The following is a 20351-nucleotide window of genomic DNA, read 5'->3' on the forward strand; positions in this document are numbered from 1 at the left end:
CGTTTCGAAGCCACACTTAGCACAAAAAAGGGTGTGTGCTTTAGAAATGAGACGCTGGGAATTACGTCATCAAGTTGCACTCGCAAGTCGCTCGAATCTAAAAAAAAACAGAGAAAACAAATTCAAATTGGCGTTTTAACAGATTTTAAGCTGCTGCCTACCAGGCGAACATAAATGGGCAGTAGGCAGCTGCATTGCTTATTTATTTACGGCGAAACAGCTGATTTTTGTTTACTTTTCGCAATGCACCGCAAGGATCGCGTTTGTTTACATTTGAAGTGCAGCCAATAGGAGAGCCCCAATTTGTTTACATCTCGCAAAGCACCGCAAATATCGTTTTTGTTTACAGCTTCAGTATGTTTACTTTTGGGTTTGTTTACATTCCTAATTTAAATTCCAGCCGGCTTGTTTACTTGCTGTGCACTTATGCTGGCCTGGTGTATGAATAAACGAAATGAAGCTCATTCATATCCAAAACCGAAAAATTAAAATCCACCCGACCAAGTTGGCCTTTAAACGACGCATAAACCAACTCTATCTACCAGGCGAACATAAATGGGCAGTAGGCAACTGCATTTCTTGGTTATTTAATGAGAAACAGCTGTTTTTTGTTTACTTTCGCAATGCACCGCTAGGATCGCGTTTGTTTACATTTGAAGTGCAGCCAATAGGAGAGCCCCAATTTGTTTACATCTCACAATGCACCGTATTACTTGCATTTTAAGTGCAACCAACTTCAATTTGTTTACTTCAGTTTGTTTACTTTTTGTTTACATTCAGAATTAAAATCCCAGTTACCTTGTTTACTTGCTGTTCACTTATGCTTGCCTAGTATATGAATACATGAAACGTGTGGAAATTAATAGAAAAAAAACGAAAAACGTTGGCCGGCACGGCCTGCGCCTACAAGCCAAAGAAGCTGTGGCGTTCAAAAAATTATTTATTAAATAAGAAATAAATCAGTTGCACTGCAACTGCTTGATAAAAATTGAATTATTGAATATTTACATAAATTATTGAATCTTTTTTTGCTTTACAGGTATTTTAATAGTAGACTAGAATGGAAGGAGAGAGTTGATTCTCAAGTGGTGCTTTATTTAAGATCTTTCGTAAAAGGACTGATATTAAATTGGTTAATATGCATAGTTAGTGGCATCTTACAAAAGACAAGATTACATTAATTTTTCTAATTTTACATGGAACTTAGCAATTATATTGTTGATGTGGATTAGAAATTGTGAAAATAACGAAGATTGGTTTAAATATAATATACTCATGAGGGATACTTTTGCTTGTATAACAAACAAGATTAAAATTAAAATGTTTTCGGAAGACTATAATTTACACGGAATGGAAGGGCAACCGGTTGGAGTCTTTTAAGGCGTTTGTGATGCTCGATGAGATTTATGGGAAGTACGTTTTGGAGAGCTGTTGTTTTCGTATTATAAGTTTTTCCGCGTTTGATAATTAATGTTTGTCGTTTTTTATTGCAAGTATCTAGTGAGGTGTTTATCACTTAGTCTATTAACATTTTGATAGTTGAATCGAACCCCAAGGAAATGGCTGTAATATATAGCCGATGTTAAATATGGGGAGGAAAGGCCTTGCGAGTGAACTGCAAGAGACTTCTAGTTCGCATTAACACTGGGCGTGTTGAGAACGCTGGCCATTGGTTAACTTGTGGCTTATATACACACACATTATGTACAACAATCGATTTATGTGTTAGTGTTGCGGCCAACCCAGTCAGTCGGCAGCGTCGCGACGCTTTTCATTGTACACATAGCCTTTTTTATCTTTTTTTGCCATTAAAATGTAGGTGAGGGTGTGTTGCCTGCTTATAGAAAGCTGACAAGCGCCGACCACTGTCTCTGGGTATCAATGAACATTAAGTTCAGCAGACAAACATACAATATATGGTTAATTTAAATGTGACTATTTAATTAAATTTTCGTTGCCCGCCCAACGTATTGTTTGCACATAATTAAAGCAACTAATTGGGCGTTAGTTTTAAAGGTCAATTAATGGAGGGCAGGGTGCAGCGCAAAAAAAAACAATAAACTTAACAAACTACCTTTAACAAAAATAACGACTATGGCTCTGCCAGCGGCTAGATTTTAGATGCCTCTGAGTTGGGCTCCGAGCCTGATGTTCCTGCTCTTGTGGGTTTTGTTTTCGCTTGTGGTGAGCCCAGCGCCATGGGCAGACGGTCGCCCCAGCGACTGACTCGAGCGCAGGTATAGGCAGGTCTGCAATTAAAAATGATTGTATACGTTATTTTATCAGAGAAAGAGAGAGCAAGGGACTTTTTAATTTTCTGTGGATCCCTTTTCAATGAAATCATTAATAGAAACATACTCAAAAACAAAGTGGGTTGTTTCAACAATAAATTAAAAATTAATTAATAAATTAAGTTAGTTATGTAACTTTAATCTTCAAACAACGAAAATAAAGTAAGGGGCTAAGAGAAAATCTCTGTGAATCTTTCAATATCATTGTTAATCAGGCTTTAACTACGCTTTCCAAATTTCTGTACTGTATTTATAATTACCTGCCATGCTTAGCGGCTGTGAAGATGACTTCCTGCAGGTTGCCGCCTTGGGTGCACAGCCGACAGATTGAGTGTTTGGAACGGACGAGTGTGGGTCGCACGATGCGGGGCCACGGTTGCGTCGCATCTGTGAGTTCGCCCTTCTTCAAAATCACATAACTGTATAACGCAGTTTGACGATCAGCAGTCGAATTACTAGCCAACCGGAGCGGCACAAACGAAATGGGGAAATTGCAGGGCGTACGATCGTCCTGATTGCTTAAACGTGGACAGCGTAGGTCGTGTGGACACTGTAATAATGAATAAATTTAATACATAAATTACAGCAAAAGTAAAATATTCTACGTACCGGCGCTAACGTGTGGCCCGCCGCCTCCTGTTGTTCGGAGCGCAGCAGAAACCGCCGGGCTTCATTCACCAGCTCGCTACCGCGCCGTGTTCCTTCTTCCACAATGATCATGTAACCATCACATTTACGCCACAAATTCAGCAAAGTCTCCCGCCGCTGCTCCAGACTCGGCAGCTCGAAGAGCGTATGTGAGATGAGCACTAGATCGTATTTGGTATCAATGGCGGGCAAAAATTGACGATAGAACACGTTTTTCACCGAGATTTGCTTATTTTCCTGCCCGTCGCACAATATTAGCTCTGACAATTCGTTCATATGCCGCGAACTATCCACATTATAGTATTCATATATGCTGTCCCGCCAGATACTGCTGGCCGCCCAAGTCCCAGTCCCCACGCCAGAGCCAAAATCCAGGAAGCTGCGCGGCTTGAACTCTCCATTCCTTAACGCTAACTCACTGAGGATACGCATTAATACAGCATACTCTTGTGGCCCCCTGGCCACAGCATAGACAATAGCCTCGTAGGGCCCATAGTTAATAGGTTTCCAGGCGTATGTGCGTTGTCCGAGGCGTTTGTTGATTTCCAGCTCGCGTTTGCGTTGCCAGCGCGCGGCTTCCTCCTCGCTGAGTGTGGCCAAGCGCTCTAAGGACATCTTCGCATTTACTTCTTCAACAATCAGTCTGCGCTTATTCTCGATCTCACCAGGTGTAGGCGGGGGATGGCGCGAATTGATATAACGGTTAAGCAGTTGGCTATCGTGCAGCAATTTCTTGACGGGATGATCGCCGACAATGCACTTCAGAGCATTGCTTAGTTGTGTGGGCAGCTCGACATGGGTGGGCTTTATGATACCAGGATGTTTCCGGGGCTTTAACTCTGCTTGTTCCAAATCTGTGAGCACAGTGGGCTCCACCTGCACGCTGATTTTGCTGGTGAAGCGTTGGCACATGTACAGTTTGTGGTTGCAGAGTCGGAGTGACTGACTAAACGAATGCTGCATTTTAAACAAATCTATTTCTTGTTATTTATAATAAACACGCGGATTATGCAAAAGAAGAAAGGGAAATGCCGGTTAGTGCAGGAGTGCATCCCTGGTAAGTCATTCGATAATTTCCTTCGCTTTTGTTTGGGAAGTTTTTCGATTCCGATTAATACCAGCTGCATCCTACAGCTGCCAAATTGCATTTTTATGAAATTAATGGCTTCACAATAAGCCAAAGTATGGACGAATACGAAGCGCAGGTAAGTGTTGGCCGGTAATATCAGTTTAAAAAGCTCATGGACAATTTATTGCAGCTGCTGGTGGTGGAACAGGCGCTGCTCAACACACAAGATGAGGAACAACGAAGCGAACTTTTAGCATTGCGACTAAATTTACAAGAACTTTTGGCGCTGACACGACAGACTTCAGATGAGGCTCCAGCGCCAGTTGACCATCTGGACGATGAGCTGCAACGTTTTCAAAGCGAGCTGCATGAGTTGGAGGAAGCTGCTCCAACGGCAACGCAACTGAACGAGAAAGAGCAGCTCGAAGCTCTTCGTACAAAATATAATGCCATGCTGGGGGAGAAGTGTGCGGCTCCCCATGAACATGGCTGGGGTGCGCTGAGTTATCATAATGCACTCATATGTGGAGTGGATGACGAAGTGATTGTGGACAGCAATGGCGTGCTGGATGTACGATTGCGCGTGCTCTTCACCAATCCCACGCATCGCGAAATGTTGCCATGCAACTATTACCTAGAGGGGGAATGTCGCTTCGATGAGACGCGCTGTCGCTACTCACATGGAGCCCTAGTGCCGGGGGCTGCTATAAGAGAATACAATGCACCCAACTTTCACAGACTAGCACGCAACTGTCCAGTCCTGGCCAAACTACAGGATCGTCTATGGCATCGTGGACGTGTGTTGTGTGTGAACTTTGTGGAGCAGAATTGCCGAGTGCGCCTGGATGGGCAAGAACACAAGGAGCGCGAAAGAGATTTCAAATTTGAAGAGCTTTACCCGCTGACTACTGAGGAGGGGGATGATGACGAACTATCCAGCACTGACAGTGAAGCCAATCATAGTGATGATAATGTTCAAGAGAACGACTCCGATTTGGACGAACTGGAGGCAGCGCGTCAGGCGCGCATGGTAGAACTGAGCTTGTTTACATTCAAGCCTACTGAAAGATTGGGCGCCTGGGAGCAGCACACAAGAGTGAGAGGCACTAAGTAGCTCATACATTATAATGTTTCTTAATGTATTCTCAGGGAATTGGCTCCAAGCTGATGGCTAAAATGGGGTATATTCACGGTACTGGCTTAGGCTCTGATGGACGCGGTATTGTTACGCCGGTAAGCGCACAAATTCTACCACAGGGGCGTTCCTTAGATGCCTGCATGGAACTGCGTGAGGCCGCCAACGGAGACAAGGATTACTTTAGTGTAGAACGGAAACTAAAGCGTGCTGCAAGACGCCAACAGGCTGCCAATGAGAAGGCCTATGCGCGGGCATCGAAACGCACGGATGTGTTTAGTTTTCTCAACGGGGACGTGTTTGGAGGCCAGCAACCAAATCCTTCCAAGAAGCAGGCAACGAACGATTTGCAGCAGCACACAACCAAGACTCTAAATGTGGAAGCTGTACGCGTGGCTGATGACATACGCCGCAAGAAGCGGGACATTTCCAAGGTGCAGCAATCGCTAGAGCGGAATGGCAGCGACGTCCAACTGCAGAAACGTTTGCGCAGTCAACTGCAAATGCAACAACAGGAGCTGGCCACACTTCAGGCGCAGGAACATAGCCTAAGCAGGGAACAACAAACGCGCAAAACCAAGAATAAAATGTTTGAGTTCTGAGTAAGACTACACTTATATTAAGATGACTATCAACTACTTCACAAACACACGAACATCTCAAAGCTACGAACCAAAGTTCTTCGATGTTAAAATCGCGGTCATATACTGCTCCAGCAGCGTCTGTGCCAGATGCGCCCCATGCTCAACAGCCAACACATACGCCGTTTCGCCATTCTCATTTGTTGCACTAAAATCCAAATCTTTAGCCAGCAACTCATTACACGTATGGGGATGATTGCCCGCCGCCGCGTACATCAATGCCGTATTGCCCATAATATCCATATGCGTGATCTTTGCTCCATGCTCGATAAGGAAACGCACAATCTCGTTATGGCCGCCGGCAGCAGCCAACAGCAGAGGGGTCACAAAGTCAGGGGCTTCGCTATTTACATTAGCACCTGCGGCCACAAGCAGTTGAGCCGCCACCAGCTGGCCATAGGAAGCGGCCCAGTGCAGTGGTGTGAATCCAGCCGAATCTTTAAAGTCTATGCTCTGTTGTCGGGTCAGCTCTGCTTTTACCTGTTCCTCAGTGATTTCGCCCTGACCGGCGCGTTCGTGAAACGACAGCGAAACTTCGACGGGACAGAAAGTTGCCTCCGTGTTACCGCGCTGCAGATTGGTAAGCACAGTGGTCTGTGGACGATAGGGTAAAAATGCGCTTTTCCGTTTCGTTGAGTTGGCATCCAGCAAAATGCTAGAGCCATGCAAACTGGAGCCCGGGGTCGTCGACTCATCTTCTTCGGAATTGGTGTTGTTAGGCATAGCGGTTGAAAGAAATGCATTTAGTGATGACACTGTTGAAATTAATGATTATCGAAAGTCGTTGTGCCTGTTTGTATTGTCTTGCAGCTAAACTAAAACATATGCAGATCTGTTTATATAAGAAATATAAAAGCTATACATTTTTTCCAAGACGATTGTTGTAATTAGTTTAAAAACGTTTACCGAAGTATCTTAGTATTTTTTAATCTGAATTACAACTGGTACTGATGGGAAGATTGAAAATACCGTCACTACAAATATGCGTAAGGTAAGGCGCGATATTTAAAACCAATATTAAAGCCAAACAAGCTCCGCCCTATTTGTTTAAAGTAAAGTTGCCTAACAGAAATTTGGGCTATAACCTTTTTATTTTGTATTGCTAGACTCTACCATTCCAAGGTTTTTTTTTACATTTATTGAATGCCAGCAACCAAGAAGAACATGGTTGCCAGATTATGGAAATACCCATGAGGAAAATATACCGATTTATGGTAATTTTTAGGCAAATTTAATTTATAATAACTAAAAGTTATAAATTCGATTCTGCTTGCACTTTAATTATGTAAATATTTACTTAATTAATTACCACAAAATGCGCAGCGATTGTTTCATAACAATACTGCGTAGTTTTGTTTCGATTTATAGTTGAAATTAATCAGCACCTGTTGCCGTTGCGTTCCGTGCAAGCCTGCGTTTACATTTGTGTGTTTTTGCCGTTTTCGCTTATAGATTTTTATTGCGTCGAAAGTTGAGGGTGGATCGACATAAACAGAATACTGCAAATGGGGAATACAAGTTCAAAAGGCGATGCGGACGGCAGTGAACCGCCGCTGGACGGTGGGAAACATAAACAACAGCATAAATCGAATACAAATGTGGCGAATGCGACGCAAAATGGCAATAACAATGGCAACGATGTATTGACAAGGAACGGAGGAGGGGGCGGGGGCGTTAACAGTGACAGCAATAACAGCAGTCTCAAGGTTCAACAACAACAACAAACAATGACACGATCAGCCTCAGGTGCCGATGTAACCGAAAAATATCTGACTCAGTTGGTGCCTGTGGAGAAATTGGCGGAAATATTAAGAGAAACGACGCTAGCAAAATACGGCATTAATGGCATTGTAGCAGACGTTTTTGTTGTAAGTGGAGCAGTAGGTGTACCAGTTGTTAATTATCACCTAATTAATTTTGCTTATTACCAGTCACAAGTTTTTCCACAATACGCCGATTTGGGACAACGTCTTTTTCAACTGATGCATATTTATTCCCGAGCGACAACTAAGCACTTGGGCGCCGTGGCCTTTCGGCAACAATGCGAGCGTTTTCTGGGCATTATGGATGATGCCAAAGTACTTGAGTTGTATATTAAAATGTACGCACAGCAGGATAATCCAGATTTCATAGATAAAACAGGTGTTACTCGCCTACTCCACATATGCTACACAATTGCTATGCAGCACTCTGGCAATGCGGTTCTCTGCACAGCTGTGAGTAGCCTCTATCAATCCTCTTCTCACCTTGCCTTACATTCAATTGTATTTGGTTAGATTAATCGCACCTTTGGATCGGTTACAAAGTCAATATTCCTATGCCACGACAGCCTGAGTCTAGGCTATGTTTGCCGTTGGTTCGAGCAGAACCTCATACGTCTGGTCCTTCTCGTGCACAAGTATTGTGTGCACACACTCTCCACCGCGTATCGCGGCCTGGAGCAACAGTCACAATCGTGCGGCATTGAGTTGCAGACGCCAGTACTGGAGCAACGAAATCCTTTTGCCGCAGATGCCACGGATAGCAGCGGAGCGAACGGTGGTTCTCTTGAGTCACTGATGCCGCTGTCGCAGGCTTGGCTTCTTGCTGGTGCTCTACCACCGCTCTACTCCAAGCCCCAAACCATATCGCCACAGTCGAGCAAATCGAACAATTCAAGTGCCTCGTCTGCAGTGCAAATATTCAAGGATAAACTGTCGATGATGCCCTCGCACTGGACCCTGCTGTACGATTCAAATGAGCATGGTGTGGGCGCCAATCGCTTTCTGCACCATGTGCTGGGCTATCGCGGCCCGACACTTGTGCTGCTGCACACAAACGATGATCAGACGTACTGCATTGCGGCGCCCAGTGAGTGGAAGGAGACGCATTTGTTTGTGGGCGGCGAGGGCTGTTGTGTCATTCAGCTTATGCCCAAGTTTGAGATACTGGAGAAGAAGCCGAACATACTCTATCTTAATACCAGTATACGTGGCTATCCTAAAGGATTGCGCGCTGGCGCTGATCCCCGTAAGCCTATTCTGGCGGTCGATGAGCATTTCGAGAATGTTGACTGCAAAGGCATTGCTGCAAGATTGAATTCCATCGAGGTAAGAACTGCTAGCTTCTCATTTAAAATGCGCTACTTTATACATTTGCTTTATTCATATAGATTTATGATAGCCATTAAGCATTTAACATTTAACACATGGAATATATATATGTATGTATGTGTATATATATATATTTATATATATCAGATATTGTCTATATATATATGCTATAAAAAGACATAGACATATATAAACGACTTAGTTTCCAGTCTAGCATTTAAAAAACAATGCACATTTTCATATTGTAATGCAGCATATTGCAAGCATGACGCGTTGTGACATGCCACATTGCAATTTGGAAACGAGCGACTACCGCTTGAATTTAAAATCAAGTCTAAAATTCTCCATACTAACAAAAAACACAACAACAACTTTCAAGAACAAATTGGTAAAATGGCAATATTCTTACACCACCAGGTCTGGGGCTGCGGCGATAAAACATCACGTGAAGTGCAATTGGATATTAAGAAATGGCAAATAAAGGAAGCGGAACGTCAACGTACAGTCAAACTAACGGCGGCCGATTGGATGGATCATCCGGATCGTTATCTGCTGGAGTTGGGCGGCAGGCAGAATTACAACAATTGAGCCTGTCTGTCACGTGTAGTTCTACAAAATAAAAGCAATGTCTCTGTGTGGTGCCTCTCACGCGGATTTTGAACGCGTTATACGTTTATACTTATTATATGTCATGTATATTATTCATACTATTAGCTGCGCGCGGTTTTTTATGACTGGACTGAATATGTTTTTTGTACCTTGTGCAAGTTGCGATTGATATACGAGCATGTTTCTATCAGCAAACTAATTGTGTTTGATTTGATTTGAAATATCTATGTATGTGTAATTGAATTGGTATTGTATATTTTATAGTCATTGTCGAATGCAATGCCATTTTATTGTTTGTTTATATGTATTCTATCTCTGCATTCCCAAACTGTATTCTTTTATTCGTCTACGTCTACGTCATCATTGTCGTTCTTTAAAAGCCGTCTTTATATATATTTATACTCCTATTTGTGTTTTATCGCTTCAATTGTCAGGTATTTTAGTATATTTCTGTTCCGAAATTAAATGCAAGTATTATTGAAAAGACAACAACAAGAAACACTAATGCTTAAAAATAAAACGCAATTCACAAAACAAAAGATCGTTCACTTCTTTTTTTAACATTGGCAGTTCAAATTGTGTAATTACTTTTGTCATAACTTATCAGTCTCGCTTGCGCTTATGCCGATGAGATAAAAATAAGTTTCATTTATTGGGCCACAACACATGATTATGGGATTTAAAACAGCCACCACGACTGGGGCCAATAAGACAATAAATCTAAATCTGGCTCGAACCGGTTAAAGCCGACTATTGGCTGCGTCATCGAATGGTCCAATTCAACTCAGATATATTAAATATGTGGAGATGAAAGTGGTATTTAAATAAATATGTTACGTCAGCAGAGCAGGGCTGAGTGAATTTTATAGGAATGCACCTATTTTTCATAACATTATAGACGCCTCAAAATTAAGAGAAAAATAGTAGTAATGCCCACTCCTTAAATAACTAATAGACTTTTTAAAATAGCTTTTAGTGATATCAGTTGATGGAAACTTACAAAAATAAGACTATAAATAATAGATGCTACTAATAGTGAGAAAAATAATAATATTAATGACATCCAGTCTTATCCTATTGGGCTACAATTTTTATCAAATTATCGGAAAAATATGTTCTAGAAATGTCGAGAAATTGTCAATTTCTTCTTGTTTCCTGGTAGTTAGCATTGTTTACGTATCAAGTTTCAGTTTTGGACCGTTTTTTTTTTTCAATGGCAGTTAATTTTCCATAAATTCTAGCGTGTTCTCAAGCATGACTACATACGTGTCGAAACTTTTACGGCTTCCGCGCGATTTTTCATTGAATTATTTAGTATTTTGATTTTAATTATAAAACTCAAAATAAAGAATCTAAAAAGTACGTAGTCTTTCTTTTTTACTTCGAATTCAAAATAATACCAATGGTATTCAAATTATGTCTAATTCATATTTCTTCTTTTTACTTAGTTCCATTATCATACTATACCTAGAAAGTAAAAGAGCTTTTTTAAAACTCTGCCTTTTTGACATACTTATAGCTCAAATTTTCTCAATATATACCTATAACTAAATGTTTTTAAGAATCTTATTTAAAACTCTTTTGTGATAAATAATATAAATAAAAAGGGGTTTTAAAATAAAAAGCTGAACTTACTTTTCGGATTAAATGGTTGGTTTTTTATAGCGTACTGCCAGCAGATTCAAATTTTGAATATTACTTAGTTTCAACTTCAGGAATAATAAGGTTATATCAATTCAATGAAGGAATTCCCTATATTGGAAGATAATCATGAGATTAGTAAGAGAAGTTTGCAAGCGGAGACTGAATAATAGCATGCAGTTGTCAAGTCGGTAAATACGAGTTACATATATATTGTAAAAAGTACGCAAATAAACAATTCAAACTACAATAAACCAAAGAAATCAAAAAACATACAAGTATATATGCATAATTCTAATAAAAATTAAAATGGCAAATAAAACAAATGAAAACTTTTTAAAATCGTCATATAACTATATAATATTATTATTATTACGCTTAGTTTCGCATATTACAATAATTCTTGTTTACATATTAAGTTACGCCCTTTTCTGACCGGCAGTCGAAAAATTCACAATCATTTTTATAGGTATGTTCCTCTTCTTCATATTTGTTTTACTATGCAACATATAACTAGACTAACCACTACTAATTGTTAAATGGAAAAGATGTAGACTCTAAAGTTGAATAAGCTTTTTTTTAAATCTATATATATATATATATTTTTTTTTTTTGAGGAAGGGAAGGTTCCTGTTGTAAAATTTGCATATAAAAAAGATTGGAGGCATGTTTCCGTTTCCGAATCTGATTGAATTATGTGAACTCGAATTTGCTAATGGATTTAAATCCCCAGAAACTATTGAGCTATTTCGCTTTTATTTATAGGATCTGGTATTTCACCTTTGAAAGCAAATAATTAATTGTTTGAGTTTGGATATTTGCCAATTTCGATTCCGCATCATTCGAATCGAATTCGGACACGGCAATAGGCCGTTGATTCCTAAAATGTATATAGAAAATCTGTATAACAAGAAGATTCTTTGGAATAATATAATAAAATCTTTCTTCATCGATTTAAACTAAGGCCACTCTTTTTTAGGCGGCTCGATCTGATCGAGCATCAAAAAACACACACAGGATATCTTGAGTATTCTAATTGAATTAAATTAAATGAAAGGAAGTGAACCACTAATTAGGCTGACAAACCAATCAAAACAGAATAATAAATACAAAATATATAGAAATAGAAATGTGAAAATAAAGCGTCGTGGGTTGAGTTCGTCAGTTCGCTGCTTTAAGTGATGTATTCTCTATCTCGACGCGCTGTGGCTCTCACCACAACGAGCCGACGTTGCTGTTGCGGTTCCTCATCATCATCATCATCGTTATCGTCTGCCACATCATCATTGTCATTATCGTCTTCATCGTCGTCGTCATCGCCGCCCGTTGAGTTGGACCATTCGGAGGCAGTTTTATTGCTGCACGTGGCGCTAAACTTCAAACTGCTCGACATGCCAAACGAAACGGACAACGATGCACTGACTGACGAGGCATTTAAATGTTGACTAATATCTAACATTCCAGGCGCCACATCAACACCATCCTCGTTCTCGTCCATGTACCCAATGTCCCCAAAGTCGTTGTCCTCGTCCCCGTCCTGATTGTTTCTGTAACGTTGTCATCTGCCCGCGCCCGCGCCCATCAGCAGTGCATAATCATCATTGGAATCGGGTATGGGCGCCGCAACAGCAGCGGCCGCTGCTCGCGCTTGCAAAAAGCTGCTGCCACTCTGTGGGGGCCCAACACCGCCTAGAAACTGCAGCTGCTGATAATCGCCACCACCCATGCCACCAGCGCCGCCGCCGCCACGCTCGCGCAGATGTTGTGAGTCGCGTTGACGTGCCGCCGCCGCCTTCGATGTGACATTTGTATTTTGAAGAGCGATACCCGTGAAATTGCTGGCGCCTGGCAAGTGCAGTTGTTGTTGTTGAAAGTTGTTATCGCCGCCGCCAATACCGCCAACAGCTTCACCGCCACCTGCTAAGGGAAATCGAGAGGGAGTTCGTGCTTCAGTAACTTTGTTCAGTTGTTGACTGCGTTCTTCAATGCACACATTGACAGGCACAATTAAACGACTTGAAGTGGCGCCATAGGTGCTATACTTTCCCTGCCCCTGCCCCTGTCCCCTATTACCTGCTTGCGAGGACGATGTCGGCAATTGTTGATCCAGTCTCTTGTTAATTAAATTATCTGATTCGTTGCTCAGGCGACGCGGACCTCGTGCCAATGGTTGATAGGCGCTCCGCCCATGAAACCGCCGACTTATCGAGCTGCTAAACACGCCAAAATGTTCGGTCACATCCTCCTGCATATCAGAAATGTCCATCATCGACAGGAAGGCCCGACACCAACTATGATTGGGGTTGTTCCAATACTGTGGTGAATTAATGTGGAATGGATGATGTGGAAAGCTATAGATATGCGCAATCGCAGCGAGAAACATTTCAATGCAAATCAGAAAGTTCTGTGGAAGAGAAGCCAAACATTTCATTAATTCCGGTTTGGTAAGCGGCACACAAACGTAAAGCAGAAATTATATTCGATGCAGAAAATGCAATCTTAAAATTGGGATCGTGGAGTATAGACTTACTTGCAACAAATTTGCATCACCCAGTTGCTGGCCAAACATTTTCTCGATGACGCCATAGTAGACCAACATGTTGAGAAGAACGCCTTGACTGAAATGTGATAGATAATTTGATGTTTAATAAATTAAAATGACTGCTACAATTGCACTTACAAGAAGGAAAAGAACACAACAGCCTTGATGCAAAGGAATTTTGGTAAAGGCTTCATGGGCTTTAAGTCTTCTTTGTTGGCGCGATAGAAGAGCACCAGGCAGTACATGGCAACAAACTGTGAGATGTTGTTGATCACAATGATGTAAGGGAAGGCCACATTGCCGGCGAATTCACCCTCGCCGTAGACGCCGCACAGCTCGCAAATGCTGTGCATATGCCCGTGTAAGCAAATATTGTGGTTAGATAAACAAACAAATGCCACGTCTATACTTACACAGATATGAAGGTCGTTATTGGCCGCACCACCGTATACTGTAAAATGCCGTGCTTGCAATTGTGTATGAACTCTCGGCCCATTACCCAGGGACGCATGCAGCAGAGGGGAAAAAAGTGATAAACCTGTGGCTTGTACTCCATGGTCGCCTCCAGGTCCATGCCGAGATTCAAATAGTGCAGCAGATAAACCATAAAATTGTATATGACGTAGGCTTCGTAACATTCGCGCAACGAATCCACGTATATCGAATGCGCCGGAAAGAATAGTCCAATCCACTGTAAGATTATGCAAACTCATATTTTATGCGGTTTCCATTTCAGTTTTGCATGACCCACTTACCGCATTCAAAGCATAGATCGGCACCATCCACAAGATACGTATGATATGCTTTTGTAATATAGGCTTCGTAAAATGAATGACGTGTTGTATGATATGCCATATCGACACGGGCACCGCCGAAAGCACGAATAGGCCGCCAATCAGTATCAGTTGGTCGCGTCTCGAGAAGCCATCCTTAACCGAGTTGACTATCAAAAGTGGCACGACAATGATTGCGAATATCACATATGTGAGAATTAGCAGTGGACGTATCCAAATCCTCCACTCCTCGCAAAAGCGACGGACGTTTAGGCTGCACATTTCGGGGGCGTGCGTAGCAGGCTCTCAGACGTGAAAATAATTAGCTTATTGTCAGCTCCCACCGGCACCTTTATGTGTTGAATTTGCTGTCGTCACAAGACCCACAAAAATCAAAACAGCTGCAGTGACCCACCGATGTTGTGTTGTTTTCCGCCGCCCCCCTTATTGTTTTATTTGCCTTTTCTGTGCTGTTGTAGTGGCGCTTACATGGTATGGCCTCTACACCTCAACTGTTTTGGTTTGATTTGCACACACATACTCACATAGACGGATGGCTTAAGGCTATTTCAATAGTCGTTTCGGGTAACTTCCAAATAGTTAATTTTGCGTTTTTGTTATAACGGAGTGCGATTACACTGAATCAGATACGGCAACACAGCCACTTTCTTTATGTTTCCGACGAAGGGAAATTTGAACAAGCTGGCAAGGTCGTTATTATACGGACAGCGCAAATTATTCAGCACTGTTTTCAACATGGTTGTATTCCATTGGGAAATTTCTTTTTTGTTGTTTATTTGTATTTAATGAGGGCCTACAGTGAACGATATCATAATGTAATAAAACCAATGTACACAGTTATATAATAAAAATGGAGATAGCAATTAATTGTTGTGGTGGTGCAAAAATAGAATCGCGTCAATTTGACTGCCAGTTAATAGAAAACGCTTGTTGAAGTCATATATCTGCTCTCTAAGCAGTTTTTTGAATTCCAGTGTCACCACGCCGGGCACACCCTGGTAGAGTGTGGCCAAGTCGCGCAGGGTGCCATAGATGTGACCCATTTTGCTCCACCATTCAATGGGGGACTCGTCAAGTTGCACGTGAACTTCGTTGCGGTAGCGCTTCAAGTCACTTTCCACTGTGCTTTCCGAATCCCGTCTGCGTGGCGTATTTATTTCCGCCACATCAAATAGCAGCTCTAGTTCTAAAGAATGCATTCTAAATGAGTATTTAAACGAGGGATATTTGTATGATGGCTACTCACTTGATTTTTTGGAGTTGCTGCCAACGCTGGGTTTTGTATTGGGCTCTGTCTTAATGGTGACAATGGGCGTGGTGGTTACTGAGGTGGTTGCTGCCACTTCAGTGGGTTCGTTGCTGTGGCTACCGCCTCCGCCTCCAAATATGCTGTTGTATTTTTGCGTCAAGACACGCACGCATCGATCCAGGTTGTCTATAGTGGTCAGGCGATGGAAGCGCGGATCGAGCAGAGCTGCACTGGTCAACGTGTCGTTTGATATGACATGTGCCTGCAGCACACCAGCAATGGTGCGTTTAATATTCATCATGAGTGGATCATCTTGTTCCACAATACCCAGTTTCTTGATAATTATCTTTGATGTTATTGGCGAAAGCATACTACACAGTGGTATATCCTCGCCTCGCAATGTGTCCAAAGCAATCACCAGCGCGCTGAGCGCCTCTGTCACTGTCTTTGCCAATATGACCAATTGGTCCATATCTTCAGACCAAGATATGGACTCGGTAAAGAATTTCAATAACTCATACAAGGTCCATGGGAAGTGCTCGTTATAGGCAGGCAACTCGGCTACCTTCGAGTTAATCTCTGTGGAGTGCCGCTGTATTATATCCCTGACCTGCTCCACTAGCGCGCTCACCTCTTCCAGTTCAAAAACGCGACGCAAGGACTTGTCAATAACTGCCACATAGCACATTACGATGGGAATGTCTGCAAAAAATCAGCAATTATTGAGATGTATATAAACCCAAATTCTAATACGTACTCTTCTCCTTTAAATAGGCATGCAGCACATCCTCGTCCTCAAAGTTAACAATAGCCAGAGTACAGTTCGGCATGTAGAAGTCCGTGAGAAGATCATCAAACATCATATAGTCAGTATATTCAACAGTAGCATATAAACAGCTCTTCACACTTTGAGTCTCTTCGTGCAAATAGTTGTGATAAATGGTGAGGAATCGTCGGTGCTCCACATTAGTCCACAACTCAAAGGCCAACGAGAAGGGCTTCTCTGCAGTATAGTCGCGCGTAAAATCATTTATCTCAAGAAACTTAGATGCATGCATTTCGCTGATCAAGGATTCGATCTGTAAAATATCATAAAGAAAAGTCTTAATTTGGGATATACATATACATATTTTAAAGTTGACTGATAATAATATAAATAATGTACAAAATTACAACATTTATTTTTCTAAATCAATAAATAAAAATTCAATAAATATATAATTAAATATATGAGCATAGATGAAATGTATACTAGTATTTGGATTTAGTTTACAACGAAAGCCTTAAGTATTGTGGAATTATTTGGCCACCCACTTATCATTTAACTTATAGATTATATTTAGTTGTAGGGTAAAACAGTGAACTTATACACACATATATACAATGATAAGGAAATATAATGAAGGGCGCTTACCTTCTGCGGCAAGGGCATGGAAACCGAGTTCCCCATGGCCATCCGTATGAACTCGCTTATGCCTACGTCATAGAGCGTCTCCACATTCTTTAAGTCCTTGATTACAATGTCGGCCATAGCTTCTGGCAAATTGGCTATATTAGCCGGCGTATAGCTGCGCAAGAGTGTGCTTACATTGCCTCCCTCAGTCTTGATGGGAACGCGCGTGTAGTGTATGGCGGATGCCGGTGCTGTACTTTTGCGCTTGCGGCCGTACTTAATTTCGCGTGGGTCAATGGTAATGGAGCGCATCTCCTCCTCGACCAAATTTTCGGCGTCGTCATAGGTTAGCGGTACCATTGTCTCGTACAGCATTGTTTGGGACGAACCGTCCTCTTCAGCTTGCATGGCCGCAGTGGCCATTGCAGCTTCGTCCATTTCATCTTCGGAAGCATTGTCGTGGTTGCGACTGCTCAAGAATTCCAACTTAACTCGGCGCGACGACACATTGCGCTTCGATAATGGAGGATGGTTATTGCTGCGCGGCGTTTTCCGCGGCGGCACATGAATGTCGTTCTCTTGGCATAAATTCTTAAACAGCTCCTTGTGTCGATGTTGCAAATGGGCGCGTAAGTTGGTTGTATTGCCATGGTTGGTCAAGACCTTGTGGCATTTGATGCATACAACGTTCTGCTTGGTGATTACCTCGTCATTGTCATTAGAGGGAAAGCCGAAATAGCGCCAATATACGCTTTTCATTTTGGGCGTGTAGAGTTTGGAAAAATTGAGCTGCGAGACATCCTCAAATTTGAGCTCTGCTACTGGGGAAGCGCCCACGTCCTCGCTCATGATGGTTCCTTATTTTTATTCAGTTGCGATATATTCTTATTCCAATGAGAAAAATAAGCGCGCAATTTCTCGATTATAGATAGTCACCAATAACCAATAAATAGTTTTTTATCTGAATCAGAAAGTACAGTTCAGAGTTGCCACGCGACAACGTAGTCAATCGATGGTGACAAATCCACGGGGTAAATGCGAGAGAGGGGCGCGAGATATGATATGATATATTTTTGATCAACTCGGAACAATCAATACAGCTGAATTTAATGATTTCTTAACGTCGAGCAAAGCGTAATGTTAATTGCGAGACAGTTTTCTTAACACTGATTGCATCACCAATCGATAGCTGGGGAAATTGTATGTGTATTATAGAAGGGAATTTTCAATGGGAAATTTTGACTTCATGATGAGACGTGAAGTTGGCTGCGATTTCCTTTTTGATTCGTTGTTGGGAAGAAGAGGTGCGTTGTGATTTTGCGGTGCCAAAAATTAATAAATTTCGCACACTTTGACTGCCAAAATAGTTTAAATAATAGCGCGAAATATGCCGACAACGAGTGGCTTTCGATTTTTATTGAAACATGTCTAAAAACGATACAACTATGTGTTCAAAAAGAGCGAACTCTGCCAGCCACGTGGTGCTGCTACGGCAGCTGCAGCAGCTACTATTTGGTTATATGGTGTATTGATATTTGCGTTCTCCTTGCAGCCAATCTAAACAACCAAGATGGGTAAGGGAAATAATATGATTCCGAACCAGCACTACCACAAGTGGTGGCAGCGGCATGTGCGCACCTGGTTCAACCAACCTGCGCGTAAATACCGCAGACACCAGAACCGCATCAAGAAGGCTAAGGCCGTGTTCCCACGCCCAGCCAGCGGTGCCCTGCGCCCTGTGGTTCGTTGCCCTACCATCCGCTATCACACAAAATTGCGTGCCGGTCGTGGCTTCACTTTGGAGGAACTGAAGGTAAGAACGCTTTGCATTTACAAACATAAATATGTGACCATTAATGCTAAATCCAATGTATTCAGGGTGCTGGTTTGACCTATGGTTTCGCAAAGACCATTGGCATTGCCGTGGATCGTCGTCGCAAGAACAAGTCCCTGGAGTCCCGCCAGCGTAACATTCAGCGTTTGAAGGAATACAGAAGCAAACTGATTCTGTTCCCACTCAACGAGAAGAAGATCCGCAAGGGTGAATCTACCGTCGAGGAATGCAAATTGGCTACCCAGCTTAGGGGTACCGTCATGCCCATCAAGAACGAGAAACCAGTCATTGAGTTCCGTGAGATCACATCCGATGAGAAGAAGTTCAAGGCGTTCGCTACTCTCCGCAAGGTGCGTTAAATGCTTCGACTATTGATGCAAATATCAACTATATTATTTTTATTTGTTTGCAGGCTCGCACTGATGCTCGTTTGGTTGGCATTCGCGCTAAGCGCGCTAAGGAAGCTGCCGAAAATGAGGAGGTTGCCAAGATTGACGCCAAGAAGGCCAAGAAGTAAATTGCAAATAGACCAGATAGTTATGTCTACAACAACCACAATAAAATATTAGTTTTTTCACAAACATGAAAGATTTGAAAATTGTTTTACTGATCATATTTTTATTGTATTTTACAAAACGGAATACGTATATAATTATAATAACTATGAAACAGGAACAGAAACATTCTTAAGAATATAAATAAACAACTTGGTAATGGTTGGGAATGGATTTTTTTAAATATCTCCTCTAGTGACAATCGAATGGTTAGAGACCGAATTATCGCACGCGGTATTTCTGCTATCGGTACATAAAAGACAAACGAACATTTAAGTTGATGTTACAAGTTTATGGCGCCAATTGTTTATCTCGTGGCGAGTGGAAGTTTGTAATTTAATAAATGAAATTTAGTGCTAAGTATAATGCATATATAATTACAAAAGCTTCGACATTGCTTTATATTGGGATACGATATAAATGGAATTGCTAAAGAAGTAGAAGGACTTTTTGGATGCATCTGCTGGACTATAACGCATGTATTTATTTAGAAGGTCTCATGTACAATATGTTACGACTACGCTTTTCCTCTTGGGCAACGCCGGCTGGCTCATCGGAATTCTCCTTGGGTGTGTGGTTCCAACCCTATGCCCGCGTGAGTCGTACAATAACCGATAACACGGTTCCTCCATCGATAAACAAAATGCCATCACTACAATAAATTCGACGCGCAATATACAAAACCGAATTCAAAACGTAAACAAACCAAAAAAACTAACATAAACTAAAAGAAACGTACTGCGACAAGAAAACAAATAAACGGATAACTCCCTCAAGCCATCCGTACGAATACGGGTGACTGTAAAAGGAGATAATATACGTGCGGACGGACAGGGATTGGAGGCATCGGACAACTGTA

The 20351-nt window shown here is 41.9% G+C and overlaps 8 protein-coding genes and 1 long non-coding RNA gene across 10 annotated transcripts; 4 read left to right on the forward strand and 5 right to left on the reverse strand.

Annotated features, from left to right (window-relative positions):
* On the reverse strand, positions 1–3899 carry LOC115625913 (methyltransferase-like protein 17, mitochondrial). 2 transcript variants are annotated; one of them, XM_030521146.1, is made up of 4 exons: positions 2901–3899; positions 2552–2841; positions 2075–2249; positions 1–97 (listed from the first exon to the last, which is right to left on the reverse strand). In XM_030521146.1, exons 1-3 carry the CDS (start codon positions 3849–3851, stop codon positions 2111–2113), a joined length of 1380 nt encoding a protein of 459 aa, XP_030377006.1. In that variant the 5' UTR covers positions 3852–3899; the 3' UTR covers positions 1–97; positions 2075–2110. The 2 variants fall into 2 exon arrangements, with proteins under 2 accessions (XP_030377006.1, XP_030377005.1); XM_030521145.1 differs by lacking the exon at positions 1–97 and having other exon boundaries at positions 1106–2249.
* Positions 3900–4057: 158 nt separating this feature from the next.
* On the forward strand, positions 4058–5766 carry LOC115625832 (zinc finger CCCH-type with G patch domain-containing protein). The gene is made up of 3 exons (XM_030521027.1): positions 4058–4144; positions 4199–5104; positions 5158–5766. The coding sequence occupies exons 1-3, from the start codon at positions 4124–4126 to the stop codon at positions 5743–5745; spliced, it is 1515 nt and encodes a 504-aa protein (XP_030376887.1). The 5' UTR covers positions 4058–4123; the 3' UTR covers positions 5746–5766.
* LOC115625833 (DNA-binding protein RFXANK) lies at positions 5732–6545 on the reverse strand. The gene has a single exon (XM_030521028.1). It carries the CDS (start codon positions 6505–6507, stop codon positions 5809–5811), a length of 699 nt encoding a protein of 232 aa, XP_030376888.1. The 5' UTR covers positions 6508–6545; the 3' UTR covers positions 5732–5808.
* Positions 6546–7164: 619 nt separating this feature from the next.
* On the forward strand, positions 7165–10024 carry LOC115625724. Its single transcript, XM_030520872.1, has 4 exons — positions 7165–7652; positions 7716–8000; positions 8061–8873; positions 9294–10024. Exons 1-4 carry the CDS (start codon positions 7290–7292, stop codon positions 9462–9464), a joined length of 1632 nt encoding a protein of 543 aa, XP_030376732.1. The 5' UTR covers positions 7165–7289; the 3' UTR covers positions 9465–10024.
* Positions 10025–11459: 1435 nt separating this feature from the next.
* Positions 11460–12655, reverse strand: LOC115625706 (tRNA pseudouridine synthase B-like). The gene has a single exon (XM_030520848.1). The coding sequence runs from the start codon at positions 12622–12624 to the stop codon at positions 12301–12303; it is 324 nt and encodes a 107-aa protein (XP_030376708.1). The 5' UTR covers positions 12625–12655; the 3' UTR covers positions 11460–12300.
* On the reverse strand, positions 11460–14723 carry LOC115625705 (transmembrane protein 184C-like). Its single transcript, XM_030520846.1, has 5 exons — positions 14424–14723; positions 14082–14359; positions 13807–14013; positions 13657–13744; positions 11460–13530 (listed from the first exon to the last, which is right to left on the reverse strand). The coding sequence occupies exons 1-5, from the start codon at positions 14721–14723 to the stop codon at positions 12685–12687; spliced, it is 1719 nt and encodes a 572-aa protein (XP_030376706.1). The 3' UTR covers positions 11460–12684.
* A 515-nt stretch (positions 14724–15238) lies between these two features.
* On the reverse strand, positions 15239–18239 carry LOC115625682. Its single transcript, XM_030520819.1, has 4 exons — positions 17126–18239; positions 16469–16790; positions 15709–16413; positions 15239–15648 (listed from the first exon to the last, which is right to left on the reverse strand). The coding sequence occupies exons 1-4, from the start codon at positions 17951–17953 to the stop codon at positions 15326–15328; spliced, it is 2178 nt and encodes a 725-aa protein (XP_030376679.1). The 5' UTR covers positions 17954–18239; the 3' UTR covers positions 15239–15325.
* LOC115625683 lies at positions 16405–16883 on the forward strand. The gene is made up of 2 exons (XR_003995546.1): positions 16405–16577; positions 16642–16883. It is a non-coding gene; the product is annotated as an uncharacterized LOC115625683 (long non-coding RNA).
* Positions 18240–18386: 147 nt separating the features above from the next.
* LOC115625755 (60S ribosomal protein L13) lies at positions 18387–19526 on the forward strand. The gene is made up of 4 exons (XM_030520912.1): positions 18387–18408; positions 18657–18917; positions 18983–19288; positions 19351–19526. The coding sequence occupies exons 2-4, from the start codon at positions 18675–18677 to the stop codon at positions 19453–19455; spliced, it is 654 nt and encodes a 217-aa protein (XP_030376772.1). The 5' UTR covers positions 18387–18408; positions 18657–18674; the 3' UTR covers positions 19456–19526.
* Positions 19527–20351: the final 825 nt, after the last annotated feature.

The sequence above is a fragment of the Scaptodrosophila lebanonensis genome, unplaced genomic scaffold (genome assembly GCF_003285725.1).
Source record: "Scaptodrosophila lebanonensis strain 11010-0011.00,11010-0021.00 unplaced genomic scaffold, SlebRS2 tig00000080-arrow-pilon, whole genome shotgun sequence".
Taxonomy (NCBI): Eukaryota; Metazoa; Arthropoda; class Insecta; order Diptera; family Drosophilidae; genus Scaptodrosophila; species Scaptodrosophila lebanonensis.